This window comes from Xyrauchen texanus, chromosome 46 (assembly GCF_025860055.1).
Source record: "Xyrauchen texanus isolate HMW12.3.18 chromosome 46, RBS_HiC_50CHRs, whole genome shotgun sequence".
NCBI lineage: Eukaryota > Metazoa > Chordata > Actinopteri > Cypriniformes > Catostomidae > Xyrauchen > Xyrauchen texanus.
The window spans coordinates 1,353,407-1,376,627 of NC_068321.1; the positions used below are offsets into that span (position 1 = coordinate 1,353,407).

Sequence of the window (23,221 nt, forward strand, 5' to 3'; positions counted from 1 at the left end):
ATATGCCCCAGGAGCCTCTGGAATTGTTTTAGAGGAACCGTTGTGAATGGGTTAAATAAGGTGAGGCATTTCAGTACCGACTGCATACGCTCGTTGGTGAGGCATACTGTCATGCCGAAAAAAGAGATGCTCTGAACTGGGGTGAGCTTGCTCTTCTCCCAGTTTACCTGAAGCCCAAGATGGCTGAGGTGTCTGAGCACCTGGTCCCTGTGGGCGCACAGTGACTCTCGAGAGTAGGCTAGGATGTCCTAGGATGTCATCGAGGTAATTGAGTAGGCGGATACCCACTTCCCTTAGTGGGGCAAGGGCTGCCTCTGTGACCTTCGTGAAGACACAAGGGGACAGGGACATGCCGAATGGGAGGATCTTGTACTGATTCACCTGGTCGTTGAATGCAAACCGTAGGACAGGTCGGTATCGAGGCAAGATAGAGACGTAGATGCACGCGCCCTTCGTGTACATCTTCGTAGATGTACGCGTCCTTTGCGCACATCTATGTAGATGCCCACGTCCTTTGCGTACAGCTACGTAGATGCACGCGTCCTTTGCTTACATCTACATAGATGCTAGCGTCCTTTGTGTACATCTACGTAGATAGATCAATCCCGTAGGAAGAAGGAGCGAAACGGGGGGGCGTTCCGCTTTAAGAAAGAAAGCCGCGACCGCAACGTTACCATGGATAAGTTCTTGCAGTAAGAACATGAACCATCCACAAACGTCGCCTCGGTGTGATCGTGGCCCAGACACACGAGGCAGCATCTATGACCATCAGGAGCAGAGAGAAATTGACTGCATCCAGGAACTACACGGGGTGGAAGGGTATCTTTACAAAGCCGCGTCCTGAAAAGAGAAATAAACTCTATTAGAAAATACTCTCTTTTAGAAGTGCTGTTGAAGCACCCAGGGGCAAAACTGCTGGAGAAAGCCACTGATATGCGCAGTAGATCCAACGTAGTTCTCAGCTCGCTGATCGCACAACCACCTGGCTCCGAAGAAGAAATCTGAATGAACAGATGCACGAGTCCCTCCTTTTGTACCCATATGTCCAAGGGAGGGACTTGCAAATTTTGCTTGCCAAATTCTCATTGGTCTTTTCTCTAGTTCAGAGGTAACCGAGGCCTTCAAGAAAGTCCCCTAGTGTCGCTTCACTTGACACAACGTTGAAGTGAGCGACAGACTCACCGTATCAGCTGTGAAAGATAAATATGTAAAAGTAAAGAAGAGATACTACTTGCAAGTCTTCACGTGTGTGTGTGTGAGTTAATACTAAACCTCTCAAACATACTATCAAACCACATACTCGTACCTTTATGTTTGGCTTCACAGGAGCACACTTTTCAAACAAGGTATCTTCTCTTTTTACATTTTGCAGTATAGATATTGTGAGTCATGTCATTGTATTATAGTGAGAAGCGTATCATAGATAGAGTAATTGCGCCACCATGTGCTAATATATGATATAACTGACTTTTTTACCAGATTGATAGATATATGAATATATTGTAGATATATATTTACAAATAGATTGAGAGACATATAAAATCACTTCTGAACAAATGGACATTCAGAAACCAAAAGATTCATCAACAATCAGTCCATTTGATATGCTTTATATATGTTTATGGTGCTGAGTTTTAACAGATGAACAGTTTAATATATTCAGATGCAATGTATTGGATGTGTGTTATGTGTAAACCCTGACAAATTGTTTTGTAATGTTCTCCCGATTGAGTTTGCTGAATATTAGAGGGTGAATTATGTTAGCTAATCAGAACAGTGGGCATTTACGTTGAAGTTTTAAGGAGGTACTTAGGCCAAAACTGAGATTTTCAGACAGAGGGCCAAATACAGGGTGGAAAATTATCACATTTGGTGCAAAACACTTTATGACCCCTTTAAGGAAAGCCTTAGTGGCAATAAAATTATGAATTGTTTTCTTAATTTAAGGTTTTTCTTGAAACCTGGCCCTGGTTTCTTTGACAAAGAAGCACACGTAGAATAAAGGACATAGGTTTTCATTTATCCTCCATCAATCTCAGATTAGAAACACCATGATTATGATCTTGTTTCATCTTTGATAAACTGAATGAGGATGATGAATTGTAAATTTGTGCTTATGTGTGTGTGTCGAGGTGGATGGAATCCTGTGTTTGGCAGACATCTTAACTGACGGCACTTGTACGGAAGCGACACGAGCAGAGGCTGCAGCAGTAATGGCTCAGATCACGTCTCCACATCACACTTCCACACAATATCTCGCCAGCTTCCTGGAGAGCATGCAGGACATTGTCACGGCCCTCATCAGTGAGTTTTAACACTCATTAACTTGTCTTTTCAGCATTGCACCTCTCAGCAAGCATGCGTCTGTGCTGAAAAAATAGGGTGACTTTCTATTGTGCAGAAGTTGATTACTGTAATGTATTGAGTATTCTTCAGAATCCTTTAATGCTTTATTTATGTGTGTATGATCTCATATGTGTTTGCCTGTCTCTGCAGATCTGTGTGAGAGTGCCTCCTGTGGTGAAGTGTTTCTGTTGGCTTCAGCAGCACTGGCAAACATCACATTCTTTGACAGCATGGCGTGTGAAATACTCCTGCAGATGAATGCCATTCACATCCTGCTGCATGCCTGCAGAGACCGTCAACGAGTCGACACGCCATACTCCAAAGACCAGGTATTGCTCTCACACAAATCTACAGCAAAAAATCTTACATTGAAAAATCATTGCAAAGAACTGCACTTAAGCAAATATACCACGTGATATACAAGCACTTTCAAAGTATATTGTATATATTATGCAGTAAAATTATGTTAAATACTAGGGGTGGGTAAAAATATCAATTTTTCGATTAATCTTCCACATCCCCCTTACATTACCCCCAGTCCTTTTAGAACTGTTTATCAAGTGCTGAATCTTTCAAAGGTTAAAAACAATCTTGAATCATGTTAACAGTGTAACAGTCAAATGAAGCCCTCTTTGCAACCTGAGATTTTTCAGAGTGTTGAAGTTTTGTTACACAAAATTCCTAAAAATGTTTTCTAAAAAAGCGACTGACTGACTGAATGTGATGTCTGTACGTTTTTAAAATTATGAGCATGAAGAGAGAAACACTGAAGTTTTTTAAACGCCTGCTACTTCTTCCGATTGGACAGTTATGAAGTAAAAAATTATCATTCACGTTACAAATACACTACCGGTAAAAACTTTTGAAACACTTACTCATTCTTTATTTTTCACATTTTAGAATAATAGTAAAGTCATCAAAACTATGGAATAACATAAATGAAACTATGGGAATTATGTTGTGTCTAAACAAAATCCAAAATAAATCAAAACTGTGTTATATTTTAGCATCTTCAAATTAGTCACCCTTTGCCTAGAATTTGCAGACATGTACCCAAAACATTTTCTCAACCAAGTTCTTGATCTGGGATGCTTTTTAAACAGTATTGAAGGAGTTCTCATCTATGTTGGGCACGTATTGGCTGCTTTTCTTTATTATTTGGTCCAAGTCATACATTTACATTTTAGTTTGTAATGAAATAAATTAATATGGTGGCACAATTATATTTTTGTCTACAAAACAATTGTTTCAAACATTAAAGCATATGCCTTCAGATCAAAATAATTTTAAGATCATGAGAAACATTTCAGTCAAGTGTTTCAAAACTTTTGACAGGTAGTGTATATATATATAAAAACAAAAGGCTTTTGTAATCAAATGTCTACATGTAATTTATTTTTACACTTGCATATTTAAATCATATCTATGAATTTCTACGCTCTATTTTCTGAATTATAATTTTTGAGGCAGTAATTAATTAGGGGTTCAAGCCCAAAGGGCTAGAAACCCTATTGTTTTTTTAAGAAATTGTATTATTATTAGGGCTGTATATCGATCATTTTTTTTAATCTAATTAATTACATGGTGTCCCGATTAATTAATCGCGATTAATCACCATCCATCTTTAATCGCTTATCCGAAGTCGGGTCGCGGGGGCAGCTGCTCCAGCAGGGGAACCCAAACTTCCCTATCCCGAGCCACATTAAATTAATCACATTTAATCGAATATACAAATATTTGCTGAGAAAGCCCCTCATATAACAATAATTCTATATATAATGATGAAATAATTATACATAGTTATCTTTAAATATTAAAAAAATTATCTTGAGCACATCTTGAGATCCCTTAGTTCGAATTTGCACTCCATCAAGTGTGCTGCTGCTGAAGGTTTGTTTTCTTCACTGTATAAACTGCGTGTTGCCCATACAGCTGAAGTTTCACTTACTGCCCCCTGAAGTAAACAGGTGGTACTACAAGCTTGCATTTCTCAGGAATCTTCCTTATTAGGGTCCAGGGGCATTGCAATTAATTGCGTAAATTGTTTTAACAAATATTTTTAATAACATTAATCGCACTGAATTAACGCATTAAATCGACAGCCCTAATTATTATTATTAGGGGTACAAGCCCTTCGGGCTAGAAATACTATTTTTTTGTAAGGATTTTTAGGGGTCCAAGCATGAAGTGCTGGAACCCTATTGTATTTGTACTGATTTTCTATTTATTATTAGGGGTTCAATCCCGAAAGTCTAGAAACCCTATTGTTTTTGTAAGGATTATTATTAGGGGTTTAAGTGTTGTGGTTTCTACCCAATTTGTGAAAAATAACTCTGAAATACTTGTTTTTGACGCCAGAAAATAGACTTTATTATCAGAGATAACAAGCCGAGTTGCCCCGGCAGAAACAACACACACACACACACACACACACACACACACACACACACACACACACACACACACAGTAAAATACATACTTGACCATCAGAAATAATTGTAGAATTAAATGGCTATATTTACACTTGATTAATTTTTATTTAATTGATACAAATTGTCCACATTTCCCCCTCTGAGACTTAAATAAGTCTCACCTTCACTGTTTTTACCCAGAGTACAGTTTCATAATTTAGTCATCTCAGTTATGACTCAGTTAGTGACTAAATTATTTCACACAGCTTCACCTTCAATGACCAGATTATGCAACCACACTCCAGTGGAGATTTTTCAGAAACTAAACATCTCATCTCATTCAAGTTTGATTGAGAATGGAGTAAAAAAATTCTGTCCCCATATACCTTCATTCAATTATTGAAGCATATAAGCATGTTTAAGCATGAGTGTGCAATTAGAGTATATCAAACATAAAACAAAATATGCATCATAATATTAAGAGTTCCCCTTCTCTCACTGGGGACACAAGGGGTCTTCTTCGGACGCCAAACGTACCTGTGAACCTGAGAAAAGGCCAATGTCAAGCTGGCAGACAGAATTTGCATGCCCCGCCCCGGACATAAGGGTATAAAGGGAAGCAGGGCAGCGAGTGCCAGTTAGAATTTTTCTTCAGAGCCGAACGGTTGTGCAACAGCAAGCTGAGTTCACCACTGTTTCACTTACCTCTACTGGCAATAAGCACTGCTGTTGGATCTACGGCGTGTTTCCAGCTGGCGTTCTCTCTCTCTGCACGCTGTGCAGTCTACGCCCCTGGGCGCTTCGACAGCGCTTTCATTCCCTGAAAGAGTGTTTCTACTCCTAAAAAGTGTTTATTTTCTCTAAAAGAGTTTGAGTTCCCACTCATAAAAGAGCAATACACAGCAGGCGTTGAACGTCCTCTTCAGGACGCGTCTTTTTAAAAATGTCTTTCCGCCTCTGTGTAGTTCCTGGATGCGGTTGATTTCTCTCCACTTCTGACGGTCATAAAAGCTGCCTGCGCTTACCTGGGCTGCGATCACACGCAGGCAGCATTTTATGAATGGTTCATGTTCTCAGAACATAGCTATGGCAACATTTTATCATGAGAGAAAGCCACTTCAGCCGCCCCCGCATCGTTCCTTCTTCCCATGGGATTGAGGATGACCCGGCTGGCGATGAACGCGACTTGGGGATAACGGCAGGCTCGGTTTCTCCGGGTAAATCCCCACGAACCACCCGCCCCCCCCCCGGCATGCTTGCTTGCTTCCGTCCGAGCTCGGGATGAGTGAGGCTCGCCTCGCGGCCAGCCAGCATTCACCCTTGAGCCCCCGGAATTGGATGACGACATCGCCGCTGCATCGGAGAGCGTCACAGCCTTGCGTTAGCCTCCATCAAGAGGGTGGGGGACCTGCATGTGTTTTCTGTCAGCAACACCTGCCTAGAGTTCGGTCCAGCACATTCTCACGTTATCCTGAGGCCACGACCGGGCTACGTGCCCAAGGTTCCTATGACTCCCTTCAGGGACCAGGTCATGAGCCTGCAAGCAAGCTGCCCCAGGAGGAGGCAGACCCAGCCTTCTCGTTGCTGTGTCCGGTACGTGCTTTGCGTGTCTATTTGGACCGCACGCAGAGCTCTAGATGTTCTGTGCAGCTCTTTGTCTGCTTCAGCGGACAGCGGAAAGGGGACGCCGTCTCCAAACAGAGGTTAGCTCACTGGGTTGTTGATGCTATTTCTTTATCTTGTCACACCCAGGCCGTGCCCGCCCCCTTGTGGGTTTGAGCACACTCTACGAGAAGTGTGGCATCCTCATGGTTACTGGCCCTTTGCACCTCCTTAGCAGACATCTGCAGAGCAGCGGGCTGGGCAACACCCAATACCTTTGCTAGATTTTACTATCTCAGGGTTGAGTCGGTCTCATCCCATGTTTTGTCTGGTCCGAGCCGGTAGAACTCGGTAACGCGTCACAACCGACCGGATGTTCAGCTTGCACACAGCGCCCTTCACCAAGTTGATCCAGTGCGCCTTCTATCTCAGGTTAGCCACTAAGCGTTGCTCCCTGTATGTTCTCCTCCCTAGCCTTCTGGCCTGCGAATTCAGCAGAGCAATTCACGGCCAAACCCACTACGAGTCACAGGTGCTCTGTACTGGGGTCGGGCTCCACGGGCTTTGTTCAACTTTTAGGCAAACTCCCCGTGATGTATTTCCCGCAGTAAGGTTCCCCTGTCGGCGGACCCGCGTTTCCCTTGGGCAGCCCCGCTGCCCCGGTCGCCGTGCTTGTAGAGTCCCCCCTCATTAGGCTGGACCTACCACCGTGCCATTTCCCACGTACGGCTTCACAATCCCCGTGGTGTAGGTTTCTGACATTGTTTTGTGCACAGACTTCACATGTGGTTAAAAACTCATCAACCTAAAAATGAAGACCAATATTCCTGTTATTTAATACCTTTTATTACCCCCCCCCCCCCCACCGTTAATCTTAGTTGATCCATCTATGCTTCATGAAAACGCCATATAACTTGTGTCTTTTTATTTTTTCTTCCTATTTTTCCACATAGTATTTATATAGACCTGCATTATTTTCCATTATGATTTCTAAAACTAGAGCCATTAAATCTTTAATAAAATGCCAGCTTTTCCTTTCTTTTTCAACATTCTCTTTACATTCAATTCAATTTACTTTAGCCTTCTGTTCAAGCTCAGCTTTACATTTACAAAACCTATGTTATCCCTTCTTTTTACTTTCTGTTAAAATAACTCTAATGATTACTTTCTCTGTTTTCTTACTCTCTCATGAGAAGGAAGTTCCATTCTATCTAATGAAACAACAAAAATCACCTTTTTAAACTAACAGAAAAGTAAGTCAATGTTTAAACAAAATAAAGTATAAAAGAGGCACAATTGAAATTCATCAAATCTCTTGTGTTTTGAAATAATTGATCAGTAAAATACATTAAATCTTTTAATTTCTCATGACTCTCATCTTTTATATCCTAATGTTTAGCATCATTTAACAATAAGATTTTTCAGTTATTATTATTTATATTCCTCAGCATTTCCTGATAAATTATTCTGTTAAATTGTAGAGACAAACATCACAACTTTATGCCTTTAAAGTGATACTTTAATAGATTTATCTCAAAATGGAAAAATTTTACTAGAAAAAGATACTCTATCAACTTTTTGTAACACCCACTACCCTTTTTCTTTAAAGTGAGGGTACTCTGGAAAATTTTGGCGAATACCAATCCAATAGGTAACTCTTACTTTGCCATACATTTGTAATATTTACTCTATAAATCAATAACTCAGCGGTTAGATGCTGGATTTAAATTTAGACCCTCAGAACAATTTAGACATGGGTATTGAACACATGGATGGCAGTTGGAAAGTCAAAAATCCAATTAGTCATATATGACTGATATCAACTTGAATCCACATTTGTAATGTCAATTCAGTAATGATTACCAGCAGTCATGATAGTGGGAGGGCTAATCAGATAATAGCCCTCATCTTTCATCTTTTATTTTTTTTCCTCTGACTTCCTCCTGCAGTATTAGCCGCTTCAATAAATCATTTGACCAGCTCATCTACAGTGGTAAGAGACTAGTTGCAGAGTTAGTGAACAACATACACTTAATGATGACAACATGAACTTATTTTTGATATTCAATTTAATCTCAATCTCAATGTTGTATTCTCAATCATCTGCATTGCTACCAATGACCAATTTTTTATTAGCATTTTCAATTATTTTTATAATTAAATATATCATATATATTTCTTAAATCTTCAAATTAGAACTTCTAGCACAAATAGCATTTTCCATTTTATGCACTTCTAAACAAAGAAAACGTCTAGGTTACTGATGTAACCTCCGTTCCCTGATGGAGGGAACGAGACGTTGTGTCGAAGAAGCGACACTAGGGGTCTCTCTTGAGTGCCGAATATGCCTCTGATCTATGAAAAAAGGCCAATGGGAATTAGGCTGACAGTATTTGCATACCCCGCCCCGGACATACGGGTATAAAAGCGGAGAAATACGTTGAAATACGAGTCCATTCAGGAGTTTTCTGAGGAGCCGGAAATGATCCGGCCACTACAGTGGCTCGGCTCAGCGACGTGGCCGGGAAGACACAATGTCTCGTTCCCTCCATAAGGAAATGGAGGTTACATCCGTAACCTTGACGTTCCCAATCTGTCCCTCACATCAACGTTGTGTCGAAGAAGCGACAATAGGGGTCCAATTCAAATCACTCCATGCGCTGAGCCGTGTACGTGTACTGCTGACACAAGAGGGGCAGGTATTTCACATGCAAAGGCGACCAGATGTGTGTAGGGCTCACAGTTTTTGGAGCGGGTGTGTTTATTAGTAATAATTAATAATTATCATAGACAACCATCAATTATTAATTAATAGAACATTGATTAGAATCAATGTTACACAGGCACCAATTTATGTAGGCTCACAGGTTGGTTAGATCAGTTTTACTATCAGATATAAATGAATAATTAATGGTTATTAATTAATAATTAAATTAAATAATAGAATTTAGTTAGTTAAATTCTATCCTCGGGGCACCACTCTTTGACAAGAGAAAAATGATAGTAAGTGACTGATCAAGTCTCATAAAATTCTACCCTGCAGATTGAGTATTTTGATTGAGAATAAAATAATCAAAAGGGGAAGAAGTTAGTCAAATTGTTGCCATATAAACCCAACAGTAATCTGGTTACAGTTGGCTTCTAACAACAACAATTTAACAATACTGAAGTAATACAGGAGTTCTTGACGTGGCAGAGGCTGGCTTCAACACAATATTCAAACAAACAAACCAGGAATACTTATTGTAATATAACAAGCTTTATTATAATCAAACAGTAATGAACACTGCCAATACTAAATGAATATAACACAAAAACATAAGGTGGAAATCCTAACTAAATGGTGGAGCTATATGCTGTGTGTGTGTCTCGAGTCGGTAACCAAGACACAAAATGGCAATCTAAACTCCTCATGAGGAACTAGTCAAAATGGAGGGCTAGGCCGGAAAGGGCGGAGCCAACGATTATGCGAAGATGTAGGGAAAGCAAGATGGCTGGATCAGATCCAGCACAACAGAGCTAATACCACGTGCGGGTGGTAATGAGCAGACACACAAAGGAACTGAACGAAACAGGCGGGAGAATTTGAAAAACACCAGCCTGATTCACACAATTTGACACATCGCGAGAAATGCGAGAGTTAGTCAACGTTGAGAGAAAACGATTGAGAAGGGAAGCTGGTCACATTTTCCGTTATCTAAATAAATTCACTGTTGTTTTACATTGAAGATTGTACACTACACGACTGGAACAAAGCTAAGTTAATCTTACTCTACCGTGGCCAAATGGTGAGGTTTAGAAAAACGTGGTCTTTCTTTGTCCAGAAGGAGGGAAATTCATTGGTGTAGATATGTCTCTTTAGAGCACAGCGAAGCTGTAGGTGTAACAGTCAGGCTGGATGCAGAGAGAGAGCGAGCTCAAATGTGAGCGCTAGTTTTGTTAAGATGACGTCATCGGCCGCTTTTGACCAATGACGTCTGAGATTGAGTCCATGGGCAGGACTTCCGTCCGGTTGTGATGCATTCTGGGAAACCGAGTTCAATGTCTCACCTTTGATCATAGAACAAAGGGCCATGCTGTCTCTGATGCCATTTTCAGTGGGGCAAGGCCCTACATGTGTCAGACTGCACGTACCCTTCCCCAATAACCCATGAAAAACATCAGAATCCTTTTGGTTACCCTAAGCAGGGGAACGGGCCGAGCCTAGCCGGGCCTCTTTTCGCTCTATGTTTCTCGCATAGAGTTTACTATTCTTTCAGGGGGAAAAAACCCTGTGGAGACCACACCTGCCCAGGGATGGGGAGGTAAATGTGGCGAATACATCACATTCAGGTCACATGTGGAAAAATGGCGCAGTGGTAGATCCAGCCTCAAGGAGGGGGAAGTTGCTACAGAACGGCGACGAGGACAGCTGGAACTGCCTAAGGTAGACAGGGCACTCCACTCGGGTCCACTCGCAAGGGGACTGTACCGTGGAAAATACACACAGGAGGAGTCCATACAGGAGTCCCGACCTGTGGAGCACCTATTCCAGTACAGGGTAGATTTGAGTACCCGCAGTGTATTGGGTCAGTGAATTCCTCCGCCGAATTGTGTACCCATAGGGCTAGGGAGGAGTCGTCCAGGGATCTGAATATATGTAATAACCTAGTAAAGAAAGTGCACAGTTTTACCACGACCGAGGGAAAGGGCACTAGGTGCAAGCGATCCACCCGGCCTGTCCGTCAGCGTGTTACCAAGTTCTACCGGCTCGGACCTGAGAAAATACGGGACAATACTGACTCAGGTATTAGGTGTTGCCCAACCCGCTGCTCTACATATATCTGCCAGGGAGGTGCCCCTGGCCAGTGCCCATGAGGACGCAACACTCCTTGTTGAGTGTGCTCGGACCCGCAAGGGGGGTGCTCGACCCGCGGACTGAGAGCTGGGCCCGGGTTGAGTTGGAGCAGGGTGTTTTTTTCGCCACAGGAGGACGCCCTCGGCGAGCAGACGGGGCATGGCCCATGGCGGCAGGCTTGCGGCAGGGCAGGATATGCGAAATGGCCTCCGTCTGTTTCTTCACCGCGTATAACTGCTGGGCAAAGTCCTCAACGGTGTCGCCGAAGAGGGCGAACTGGGAGACAGGGGCATTGAGGAAGCGCACTTTGTCGGTCTCATGCATTTCGACCAAGTTCAGCCACAGATGACGTTCCTGGAACACGAGTGTGGCCATCGCCTGCCCGAGTGACTGCGCTGTGACCTTCGTGGCTCTGTGGGCGATGTCGGTCACTGAGCGCAGTTCCTGCAGCATGTCGGGATCAGGGCTATCCCCGTGCAGATCTTTGAGTGCCCTGGTGGACTTGCAGGAGGGTCATGGTATGCAGGGCAGAAGCGGCGTGTCCAGCGGCGCTGTAGGCTTTGGCCATTAGTGAAGACGTTGTCCTAGAGGCCTTGGAGGGGAGTACAGGGTGACCCCGCCAGGTGGTAGAGTTTTCGGGACACAGGTGGAGCGCAACAGCCCTGTCCATCTGGGGAATCGCCTGCTCCACCATCGACGGTAGCGAGAGCAGATGAGCGAATGGCTTTGTGACGTGTGGAGAGGGGTGCCCTTCATGCAGACGTCAGCTCATCATGCACTTCCGGGAAAAAGGGGACCATCCACCTCGAGCTCTAGAGGATAGGCAGGCTGGCTGTAAGGCGAGCTGCTGTTGTCTCGAGCACGGACGGGAGTCAACGAGCATGCTGGGGGGGCGGGTGGTCCGAGGGCGCGTACCCAGCGGAGCTGCACCCAGATCGCCTCCATCGCCAGCCACATCGTCCTCAATCCCGTGGGAAGAAGGAGCAACGTGGGGGGTTGAAAGCGAGCCATGACCGCAACGTTGCATGGTCATATTCTCGCAGTGAGAACATGAACCATCCACAAATGCTGTCTCGGTGTGATCGCAACCCAGACACACGAGACAACAACTGTGGCCATCTGAAGCGGAGAGCACTCTAGCGCTGTAGATCCAACAGCAGGCAAGCGTCAGAGGAACAGGAACAGTTGTGTAACTCGCAGCTGACTGCAACACGACCATCGGCTCCGAAGAAAATTTCTGAATGAACTCGACGTATTTCTCCACTTTTATACCCGTATGTCTGGGGCGGTGTATGCAAATGCTGTCTGCCTAATTCCCATTGGCCTTTTTTCATAGATCAGAGGCATATTCGGTGCTCAAGAGAGACCCCTAGTGTCGCTTCTTCAACACAACGTCGAAGTGAGCGACAAATGGGGAACTTCTATTTTGTTAAATATCAGAGCATCTGAGCAAAACTGTTTATAACGTTTGCTTAGGTCTGCTTCCTTATTGAAGGTTAGGACTTTATTTTAATTTAATCTGGCATTGTTGGTCACAGAACAAACCCAAGAAAAAAACTTCTCAAAGCAAATTTGAAAAGTAGAGAACATGAAATGATCTAAATCATTCTTAAATTTATTTTCTTTAATTCTAGTCTCAGTGGCAGCTCTCAGTGTACTCATGATCAACCAATACCTACACTGTGTATATAAAACAAGAAATAAAAGAAAAATATCTAATCTTAAAAGAATCTGCTATCTATCTTTTCTAAATTCGGGGCGCCCCTTTGTTTTAAGCGGAGACATCAAGAGAGATTTTTTAGTACAGGGTATAACCCCTCCTGCTCACTCTCCTTACAGAGTGCAGGATCTGTTTCTAATCAGGGCACTAATATATCTCACTCAATCTCTTCATTCAGACATGCCCTAGCAAAAATAATAAACACTGCTTGTCTTATTTTTGTTGATTGATCTAAACTTGAAAATAAGACAAGCAGTGTTTATTATTTTTGCTTGTCTTATTTTTTATTTATATATTTTACCGATAAAGTTGCACTCACATGTAAATTGTTCTCCAGACATATTTAAACACATCAAAAAAACAAAACATATAATCATGGGTTCTTACATTTTGTCATGAATGATTAACGAGGCAGACGAGGAGATGCGGGTCCAAACGCAGTTCGAACTTTATTACATGAACAAAACAGGAAAACACAAAGGAACAACCCACGATGGGGAAATAAAACATAAAATAGTAAATTAACACGACGTAAGCAAACAGGGGACTCGAGGAGGAAACAAACACCAGGTTGACATCAAACGACGATAGACATGGACTGAACAAAGACACAGGGTATAAATACACAAACAAGGGAAAAAGGGGCCAATGAACGAACAGAACTCAAACAAGATAATAAGGTGATTAACAGAAGCAAACGGCAAACTAATGAGGGCAGGTGAAAACAATGACAGGGAACACGAACGCTAACAGAGGACTATGGAGTTACATAAGGGACTAAAGTGAAAACTAAGAACTGCAAAAGTGACAAGATGGAAAACAAGAGGGCAACAGTGAAACAAGACAGGGTAACCGTTACATAGCCCCCCCCCCTCAAGGATTGGATACCAGACGATCCTTAACAACAAATAACAAAAGACAAAAACCCACAAGAACAACATGAGGGCACCAGGGGCAAACAGACAGTCCAAGTGGGCACATGGGCAGACAGGCAGACCAGGGGGGCACACTGGGCAGGCAGGACGTCCGGGGGGGAAATGAGACAGTCCACGAGGGCACAAATGGAGGTGAGACAGTCCACGGGGGCACAAAGGGAGATGAGACAGTCCACGGGGGCACAAGGGACAATTAGGCAGTCCATGGGGGCACAAAGGGACAGGTTTAGGAGGCCGGGGTGGTATCGACCGGGCAGGGACAGGTTTCGATGGTCTGGGAGCTGGCCACCGGGCAAGGGTAGGTGCAGGAGGCCTGGGAGCTGGCCACAGGGCTAGGACAGGTTTGGGGAACCTGGGAGGAGGCCACTGGACGGGGACTGGGTCAGGAGGCCAGGAGGGAGGACTCAGGACGGGAACAGGGTCAGGAGGCCTGGGTGGAGGCCACAGGACAGGGACTGGGTCGGGGGGCCTGGGAAGAGGCCACGGGACGGGAACTGGGTCAGGAGGTCTGGGAGGAGGCCACAGGACAGGGACCGGGTCAGGAGGCCTGGGAGGAGGCCACAGGATAGAGACCGGCTTTGGTGGCCTGGGAGGTGGTCGTGGGCCAAGGGCCGGTTCAGGGGACCTGGGAGATGACCACAGGACAGAGGCCGGTTTTGGTGGCCTAGGGGATGGAGTGGCCACAGGGGAGGCCGGCGGAGCCGCGTGAGGCGGAGCCAAGGAGGACCTCTGAGGCGGAGCCGAGGGAGGTGATGGCTCAGAAGGCCCAGAAGGCGGAGCTGAGGGAGGCTCAGGAGGTGGAACCAAAGGAGGCGCAGGAGGCGGAGCCGGGGTAGGCGGCGCCGTGGGAGGCTCTAGGAGCGGAGACCAGGAAGACTCTGGAGTCTCTGGGGGCAGAGACGTAGGAGGCTCTGAGGGTGGAGCCGTCGAAGGCTTGAGTTGCTTGAGAGGCGGTGCCGGAGGAGGCTCTGAGGGCGGAGCCGTCGAAGGCTTGAGTGGCTCGAGCGGCGGAGCCGTAGGAGGCTCGGGAGGCTCGGAGGGCGGTGCCGTCGAAGGCTTGAGTGGCTCGAGAGGCGGAGCCGTCGAAGGCTTGAGTGGATCGAGAGGCGGAGCCATAGGAGGCTCTGGAGGAGGAGCTGCAGGAGGCCCCGGGGGCGGAGCTGCAGGAGGCTCGAGAGGCCCTGGGGGCAGAGCCGTAGGAGGCTCAAGAGGCTCTGGGGGCGGAGCCTTCAAAGGCTTGAGTGGATCGAGAGGCGGAGCAATAGGAGGCTCTGGAGGCGGAGCCGCAGGAGGCCCCATAGGCGGAGCTGCAGGAGGCTCGAGAGGCTCTGGGGGCGGAGCCGTAGGAGACTCGGGGGCGGAGCCCTGGAAGGCTCGAGAGGCAGAGCCCTGGAAGGCTCAAGAGGTTCAGGAGGCGGAGCCCTGGCAGGCTCGAGAGGCTTGAGGGGCGGAGCCCTGGCAGGCTCGAGAGGCTTGAGGGGCGGAGCCCTGGCAGGCTCGAGAGGCTTGAGGGGCGGAGCCCTGGCAGGCTCGAGAGGCTTGAGGGGCAGAGCCCTGGCAGGCTCGAGAGGCTTGAGGGGCGGAGCCCCATAAGGCTTGAGAGGCGGAGCTCTGGGAAGCTCGGAGGGCGGAGCTCTGGAAAGCTTGGGAGGCTTGAGAGACAGAGCCCTGGAAGACTCGAGAGACTTGAGAGGCGGAGCCCTGGAAGGCTTGAGAGGCGGAGCCCTGGAAGACTCGAGAGACTTGAGAGGCGGAGCCCTGGTAGGCTCGAGAAGCTTGAGAGGTGGAGCTCTGGGAAGCTCGGAGGGCGGAGCTCTGGAAAGCTCGGGAAATTCGGACAGCGGAGCTCTGGAAGGCTCGGGAAACTCGGATGGCGGAGCTCTGGAAAGCTCGGGAAACTCGGAAGGCGGAGCTCTGGAAAGCTCGGGAAACTCGGAAGGCGGAGCTCTGGAAAGCTCGGGAGACTCGGATGGCGGAGCTCTGGAAAGCTCGGGAAACTCGGATGGCGGAGCTCTGGAAAGCTCGGGAAACTCGGATGGCGGAGCTCTGGAAAGCTCGGGACACTCGGATGGCGGAGCTCTGGAAAGCTCGGGAAACTCGGATGGTGGAGCTCTGGAAAGCTCGGGAGGAGGAGCCCTGGGAGACTCGAGAGGTGCTGGTTCTTGGACGATCGAGGCTTCTGGTGCTGGCTCTTGGACGGTCATGGCTACCGGCACTGACTCTTGGACGGTCATGGCTACTGGCACTGGCTCGTGGACGGTCATGGCTACTGGCACTGGCTCGTGGACGGTCATGGCTTTAGGCACTGGCTCTTGGACGGTCACGGCTTTAGGCACTGGCTCTTGGACGGTCACGGCTACTGGCTCTGGCTCTTGGACGGTCATGGCTACTGGCACTGGCTCTTGGACGGTCATGGCTACTGGCACTGGCTCTTGGACGGTCATGGCTACTGGCACTGGCTCTTGGACGGTCGAGGCTACAGGCACTGGCTCTGGGACGGTCGAGGCTACAGGCGCTGGCTCTGGGACGGTCGAGGCTACAGGCGCTGGCTCTGGGACGGTCGAGGCTACAGGCGCTGGCTCTGGGACGGTCGAGGCTACAGGCGCTGGTTCAGGGACGGTCGAGGCTAGCGGCACTGGCTCACTGACGTCTGAGGCTAACGGCACTGGCTCACTGACGTCCGAGGCTAACGGCACTGGCTCACTGACGTCCGAGGCTACTGGCTCTGGCTGGGTTACCATGGTATGTGCCGGCTTAGGTTCGCCGGGCGCTGAGGGCAGGGTCAAGGGGGGTTTAGGGCATGGAGCTGCGGCAGGCGGAGGCTGGAGCACAGAGACCACTCCCTTTCTCCTCTTCCTCCGGGCTGATGCGACTGGGGAGGCTGGGATGCTGTTCCTGGTCAGCGTGGGTTCAGGCTCGCTGGCCGTGGTTGACGAGGGCTCAGGCTTGCTGATGGTAGAGGCCGTAGGCGCTGGTTCGCTCACTGTGACATACGTGGCCGCTGGCTCGCTCACTGTGACATGCGTGGCCACTGGCTCGCTCACTGTGACATGCGTGGCTGCTGGCTCGCTCACTGTGACATGCGTGGCCGCTGGCTCGCTCACTGTGACATGCGTGGCTGCTGGCTCGCTCACTGTGACATGCGTGGGCCCTGGCTTGCAGACCGGGGCAGGCGTGGGTTCTGGCTCGCAGACCGGGGCAGGCGTGGGCTCTGGTTTGCAGACCGGGGCAGGCGTGGGTTCTGGCTCGCAGACCGGGGCAGGCGTGGGCTCTGGCTTGCAGACCGGGGCAGGCGTGACAGGAAGAGCCCCGGACAGCTGAAGGGTCTCCACAGTGGGTGGAGGGGTAGGGTCCTCCTCCTCTACGACGCCCACGGTGAGCTGTGAGCCGCAAACTAGTAGGGTCGCCTCCAGGAAGTTGCAGAGCGTCCAGCCGTGCGTTGCCTGTGGCAACCGCTCCCTCAGCACCGCGTTCAAATTGCCCCTAAAGAAGGCCACCAAGGCTGAGTCCGGGAAGTCTGAGACACTCGCCAGGTTCAGGAAGTCGTGGATGTGGTCTTCGATAGGGCGGTCCTCTTGTTTTAAGCAGAGTAGATGGTAGTTGGCGCGTTGAACTGCTGGATCCATGGGTGGTCGATCGTTCTGTCATGAATGATTAACGAGGCAGACGAGGAGATGTGGGTCCAAACGCAGTTCGAACTATATTACATGAACAAAACAAGAAAACACAAAGGAACAACCCACGATGGGGAAATAAAACATAAAATAGTAAATTAACACGACGTAAGCAAACAGGGGACTCGAGGAGGAAACACACACCAGGTTGACATCAAACGACGATAGACAAGGACTGAACAAAGACACGGGGTATAAATACACAAACAAGGGAAAAAGGGGCCAATGAACGAACAGAACTCAAACAAGATAATAAGGTGATTAACAGAAGCAAACGGCAAACTAATGAGGGCAGGTGAAAACAATGACAGGGAACACAAACGCTAACAGAGGACTATGGAGTTACATAAGGGACTAAAGTGAAAACTAAGAAGTGCAAAAGTGACAAGATGGAAAACAAGAGGGCAACAGTGAAACAAGACAGGGTAACCGTTACACATTTAGATATCAAGATATTATAGTGTTTAATTTAATATTGTCAAAAATTTTATTCTCTCATAAAGTTTAATAGACAGAACTTAAAACAGACACATGAATGTGAAGTTTTCTCATTTAAGGTTTATTTTTCATACTCCAGTTAAAAAATCCTTTTTTTAAATTTCTCTTAATCATTATATTGACAATTACTAGCCTCAATAAGGGAAGTACACAACAAAACAATAGCTCTCCTGTTCATAACAATCTAAAGGCAGGTTCCTCGTCTGTCGCTCACTTAGACGTTGTGTTGAAGAAGCGACACTAGGGGTCTCTCTTGAGAGCCTTTTGCATCTCTGATCTATGAGAAAAGGCCAATGAGAAATTGGCAGACAGAATTTGCATGTCCCGCCCCCGGACATACAGGTATAAAGGAAAATGCGTCTGTTTCATTCAGAAATGTTCTTCGGAGCCGACTGGTTGTTTATGCAGTGAGCTGCAAGTCACACACTGTTTCTCCGATCTCTGAGTGCGATTGCTGTTGGATCTACGGCGCATATCAGCGGCTTTCTCCCTTCTCTGCACAGCAGTGCAGTTTTGCCCCTGGGCGCTTAGACAGCGCAGTAAAAGAGATATTTCTCTAAAAGAGTTATTTTCTCTAAAAGAGCAATATACACAGCTGGCGTTGAATGTCCTTTTCAGGACACGTCTTTATAAAGATGCCATTCCACCCCTGTGTAGTTCCTGGATGTGGTAGAGTGCTCTCCACTCCTGATGGCCACTGGTGCTGTCTCGTGTGTCTGGGCAGCAATAACACCGAGGCAGCATTTGTGGATGGCTCATGTTCTCACTGCGAGAACATGACCATGGAAACGTTGCGGTCGCGGCTTTCCTTCCTCAGTAGTAACGCCACTCCAGCCACCCCCCACGCCGCTCCTTCCCACGGAATTGAGGATGACCCGGCTGGCGATGGAGGCGATTTGGGATGGCAGCGGACTCGGTTTCGCCGGGTATGTCCCCGTGAACCACCCAACACGATCATTGACTTCTGTCCGGGCTCAAGGCAACAGCGGCTCACCTCACGGCCAGCCTGCCTATCCTCTTGAGCCCCCCGAGCCGGATGAGCTCGCCTCTGCATCGGAGAGTGGTCCGGCGTCTGACGTGGATGACTCGACTGGGCTGCTGCCTTCGGCCCAGCACGCCTTGTCTGAGGCAGACGCCCAGATATCCGACATGCTTGCCCGGGCCGCCGTCAGCGTGGGGCTGGACTGGAACCCTCCGTCCTCCCCACAGCTTTCGTGGCTGGATGATTGGTTCCTCGGGTCTGCACGCCGCACACAGCCCAGCCCAGCCCCTTCCTCGACGCACCTGTCTCCCAGTTCGGCCTTTTCGGTGAACCTTTGAGTTTTCTCTCAGCACCAGAGCCTCGGGATGCGTTTTTGCCTCCCGACACCTCATTACCTACTCCGCCCCGCTGCGAATCCCCGCCGGGTACGTCAAAAATAATCGTCCCCTTAGTGCCCCTGGCACGGAGCTTGGACGCTTGGCTCTCGCTTCACAATCCGTCATGCTAGCTGGCCAGGACCATTCGACTCATTATGCAATTCAGTTTGACTTGGTTCTCGGATCTCGTACTCCTCGCGACAGCCCCTCCCTGGCAAATCCCCCTGAGGAAGGACCTTCTTTCTCAGGGACGAGGCACGCTCTGGCATCTGCACCCAGACCTCTGGGACCTCCACGTCTGGCCCCTGGATGGGATGCGGAAGATCTAGCTGATCTACCACCTGTCATAGACACGATCAACCAAGCCAGAGCCCCCTCTACCAGGCAACTTTACGCCCTGAAGTGGCGCTTGTTCGCAAATTGGTGTTCTTCAGCGCAAATAGGTGCGCAGTTAGGTCAGTGCTTTCATTCCTGCAGGAGAGGTTAGAGGGGAGGCTGTCCCCCTCCACCTTCAAGGTGTATGTAGCTGCTATCGCGGCCCACCACGACACAGTAGACGGCAGGTCTTTGGGTAAGCATGACTTAATTATCAGGGTCCTAAGAGGCGCCCAGAGGTTAAATCCCCCCGACCGAGCCTGTTTCCCTCCTGGGATCTCTCAATGGTCCTCTCGGGCCTTCAGAGAACCCCCTTTCGAGCCGCTAGAATCAGTCGGACTCAGGGCCCTCTCCTTGAAGATGGCCCTTCGGATTGCGCTCGCCTCCATCAAAAGGGTCGGGGACCTGCAAGTGTTCTCTGTCAGTGACACCTGCCTGGAGTTCAGTCTGGCAGACACTCGTGTGATCCTAAGACCGCGATCAGGCTACGTGCCCAAGGTTCCTACCACTCCCTTCAGGGACCAGGTAGTGAACCTGCAAGCACTGCCCTGGGAGGAGGCAGGCCCAGCCCCTTCATTGCTGTGTCCATTACGTGCTTTGCATATCTACTTGGACCACACACGGAGCTTTAGACATTCTGAGCAGCTCTTTGTCTACTTTGGTGGACAGCGGAAAGGGAACGCTGTCTCCAAACAGAGGCTTTCCCACTGGGTAGTGGATGCCATTACGTTGGCCTATCACACCAAAGCCGTGCCCCCCCCTCCCCCTTGCGGATCCGAGCACACTCAACAAGAAGTGTTGCATCCTCATGGGCACTGGCCAAGGGCACCTCCCTAGCAGACATATGCAGAGCAGCGGGTTGGGCAACACCCAATATCTTTGCGAGATTTTACAATCTCAAGGTTGAGCCGGTTTCGTCCCATGTTTTCTCAGGTCCGAGCCGGTAGAACTCAGTACACGCTGACAAACTGACTGGGTGGACCTCTTGCACATAGCGACCTTTCCCTCCACTGAGGTAATACCGTACACTTTTACACCAGGATATCCCACGAACTCGGCTCCCTGGATGACTCCTCCCGACCAAGAATTCCGAATTCGCCGACCAAGACCAATGCGGGTACTCAATTTACCCTGTACTGGAATATGTACACCACAGGACGGGCTACCCCGTGTACTTTTCCCCCTGTGTGTATTTTCCGCAGTACGGTCCCCTTGCGAGCGGACCCGTGTCTCCCTTGGGCAGTCCTCACGGACCCCCGGTCGCCATGTTTTAAGCCACTCCTCCCTCCCAATGAGGTAGGATCTACCACCGCGCCATTCTCCACATGTGACCTAAAAGCCCATATGACGTATTTAAGCACTCTTTACCTCCCCCAGTCTGGGTAGGTGTGGTCTCCGCAGGGTCTTTCCCCCCGGAAAGAATAGGAAAACTTGGAAAGATCCCCTTCCCCGATGCGTATGATAGCGTTAAGATGGCCCCAGCCGCTTTAACTCTATGCGAGAAACATAAAGAGAGAAAAGGTGTGGCTGGCGCGGCCTGCTCCCATGCTTGGCACATCGCCTTGTTCCCCCCTGTCGGGGGTAAAAAATCAGAAGGCTTTGACGATTTTATGGGCTGTTGGGGAAGGGTAAGTGCTGCCTGGCATAGCTGGTCGCTTTGGCACGTAAAATACCTGCCCGCTCCTGTGTCAGCATTACACGTACATGACTCAGCGCATTACGTAATTGAAATTGGACCCCTAGTGTCGCTTCTTCGACACAACGTCGAAGTGAGCGACAGACGGGGAACGTCTAGGTTACGGATGTAACCTCCGTTCCCTGATGGAGTGAACGAGACGTTGTGTCCTCCTAGTCACGTCGCTGAACCGAGCCACTGTTGCGGCCGAACCTCATTTTCGGCTCCTCAGAAAAATCCTGAATGAAACAGACGCATTGCTCTCTCTTTATACCCGTATGTCCGGGGGTGGGACATGCAAATTCTGTCTGCCAATTTCTCATTGGCCTTTTCTCATAGATCAGAGATGCCATAGGCTCTCAAGAGGCTCTCTTGTGCCTTCTTCGGCACAATGTCTCGTTCCCTCCATCAGGGAACGGAGGTTACATCCGTAACCTAGACGTTTCTCTAATTTCTCCTATCCTGTCTCTTCACCCTTGTTTGTCTTTCTTTTTATAAGTCCACCATCCACATTCTCCTAAAACTTCTACAGTTCCCTTGAGTATTGGGAGCTCACCTTTGGGGTCACATATGGAGGTATTTTAAAAAGGACCTTGCCATTTAACCCTCCTCTGCATCCCTGGCCTGCCTCATATTTCTCAGTAAATTGTATCCTTCCTGGATATTGGTAGCTCTTACTTTATTCTTTTTCTTCTGTTTTTACCCTTATCTTTTTTTTTTAATCAAAGTTTCCAATTATTTGTATTTCTTTCTAAAACAATTTCCTTATCTTATGCTTTTACTTAGATTAGATGAGTCTTTATTTCTTTCACTGTTATTTCTACTTGGCCTAAAGAATGAAAAATAATTTTATCACCATTAATTTAGATAAATCATTAAATTTAGAGAATAAACTTATATCTTATTATTTTTGTTTATTTCCCTTCTACAATTAATCTTCATAGCCTTATATCTTGAAACAATTTTTCTAATTTGTTTCACCTTCACTATTCAATCCATAAATTCATAAAAGGCCCTTTATTGTTGTGTGGGGCTCAAATGTCTCATACATATATTTTCTCATCTATACTTGTCCCATTTGTTTGGTATTCTCATACATTCATTATTTATCCTTATAAGGATATGAATGTATAAGCCTTATTAATAATAATATTACTTAAGGCTCATGCAGTCAACCCTTTATTTATTGTCCTCTTTATTTTTCTTCAGGTCTTATTCTCTCATACTGTCACAGTCATACCAACACTCCCACAGACACGGACACAGACAATTCCACATACACATACACTTTTTACATACACAAGACCTTTATAAACACGGAGCTCTCAAAAAAAATACAATACAAATTCTAAAACGCAACTATTCTACCACCCCTCTTAGGTGACCTACAGAATTTTTGCCTACTCTGTCAAAAATCTCTGTAATATTGAATTCCTCAACACATGAGGAATATTTTTAATTCCTCAACACAGGAGGTTTTTATGTATCACTCTCCATCATATGAACAGTAAAAACAGATCATTGTATGCAATTATTTCTCTTCTGGAATCAAAAACCCTTTTAGTCATTTTATTATTTAAATTTGGAAGAGCTTTTGAGTGTCTTTACCACCACAGGAAAACTGGCAAGCAACACAAAATTATATAAGCAAAATGCTTACCTTTTTGGTGGCCACCCAGGGGCGAAAATTTCATCAAAATGTTGGGGGGGCAATTTTTGAAGGGGAAACCAAGGTTTTTTGTTGTTGCCCCGTTTGCATTTGTATTATTTTATTTCTTAAAAAATTAT

General features: G+C 47.3%; 1 protein-coding gene and 1 long non-coding RNA gene across 4 annotated transcripts in view; one reads left to right on the top strand and one right to left on the bottom strand.

Annotated features, from left to right (window-relative positions):
• LOC127637921 (protein inscuteable homolog) overlaps positions 1 to 23,221 on the top strand; it is a 296,421-nt gene that overhangs the window by 186,014 nt on the left and 87,186 nt on the right. For all 3 annotated transcript variants that reach the window (XM_052119175.1, XM_052119176.1, XM_052119177.1), the window contains exons 8-9: positions 2,133 to 2,304; positions 2,497 to 2,675. In XM_052119175.1, coding sequence (XP_051975135.1) covers positions 2,133 to 2,304; positions 2,497 to 2,675 — 351 coding nt within the window. The remainder of the gene's footprint in view (positions 1 to 2,132; positions 2,305 to 2,496; positions 2,676 to 23,221) is intronic.
• The window catches only part of LOC127637940 (uncharacterized), a 73,100-nt gene that overhangs the window by 12,470 nt on the left and 37,409 nt on the right, over positions 1 to 23,221 (bottom strand). The gene's annotated exons all lie outside the window — the stretch shown is intronic.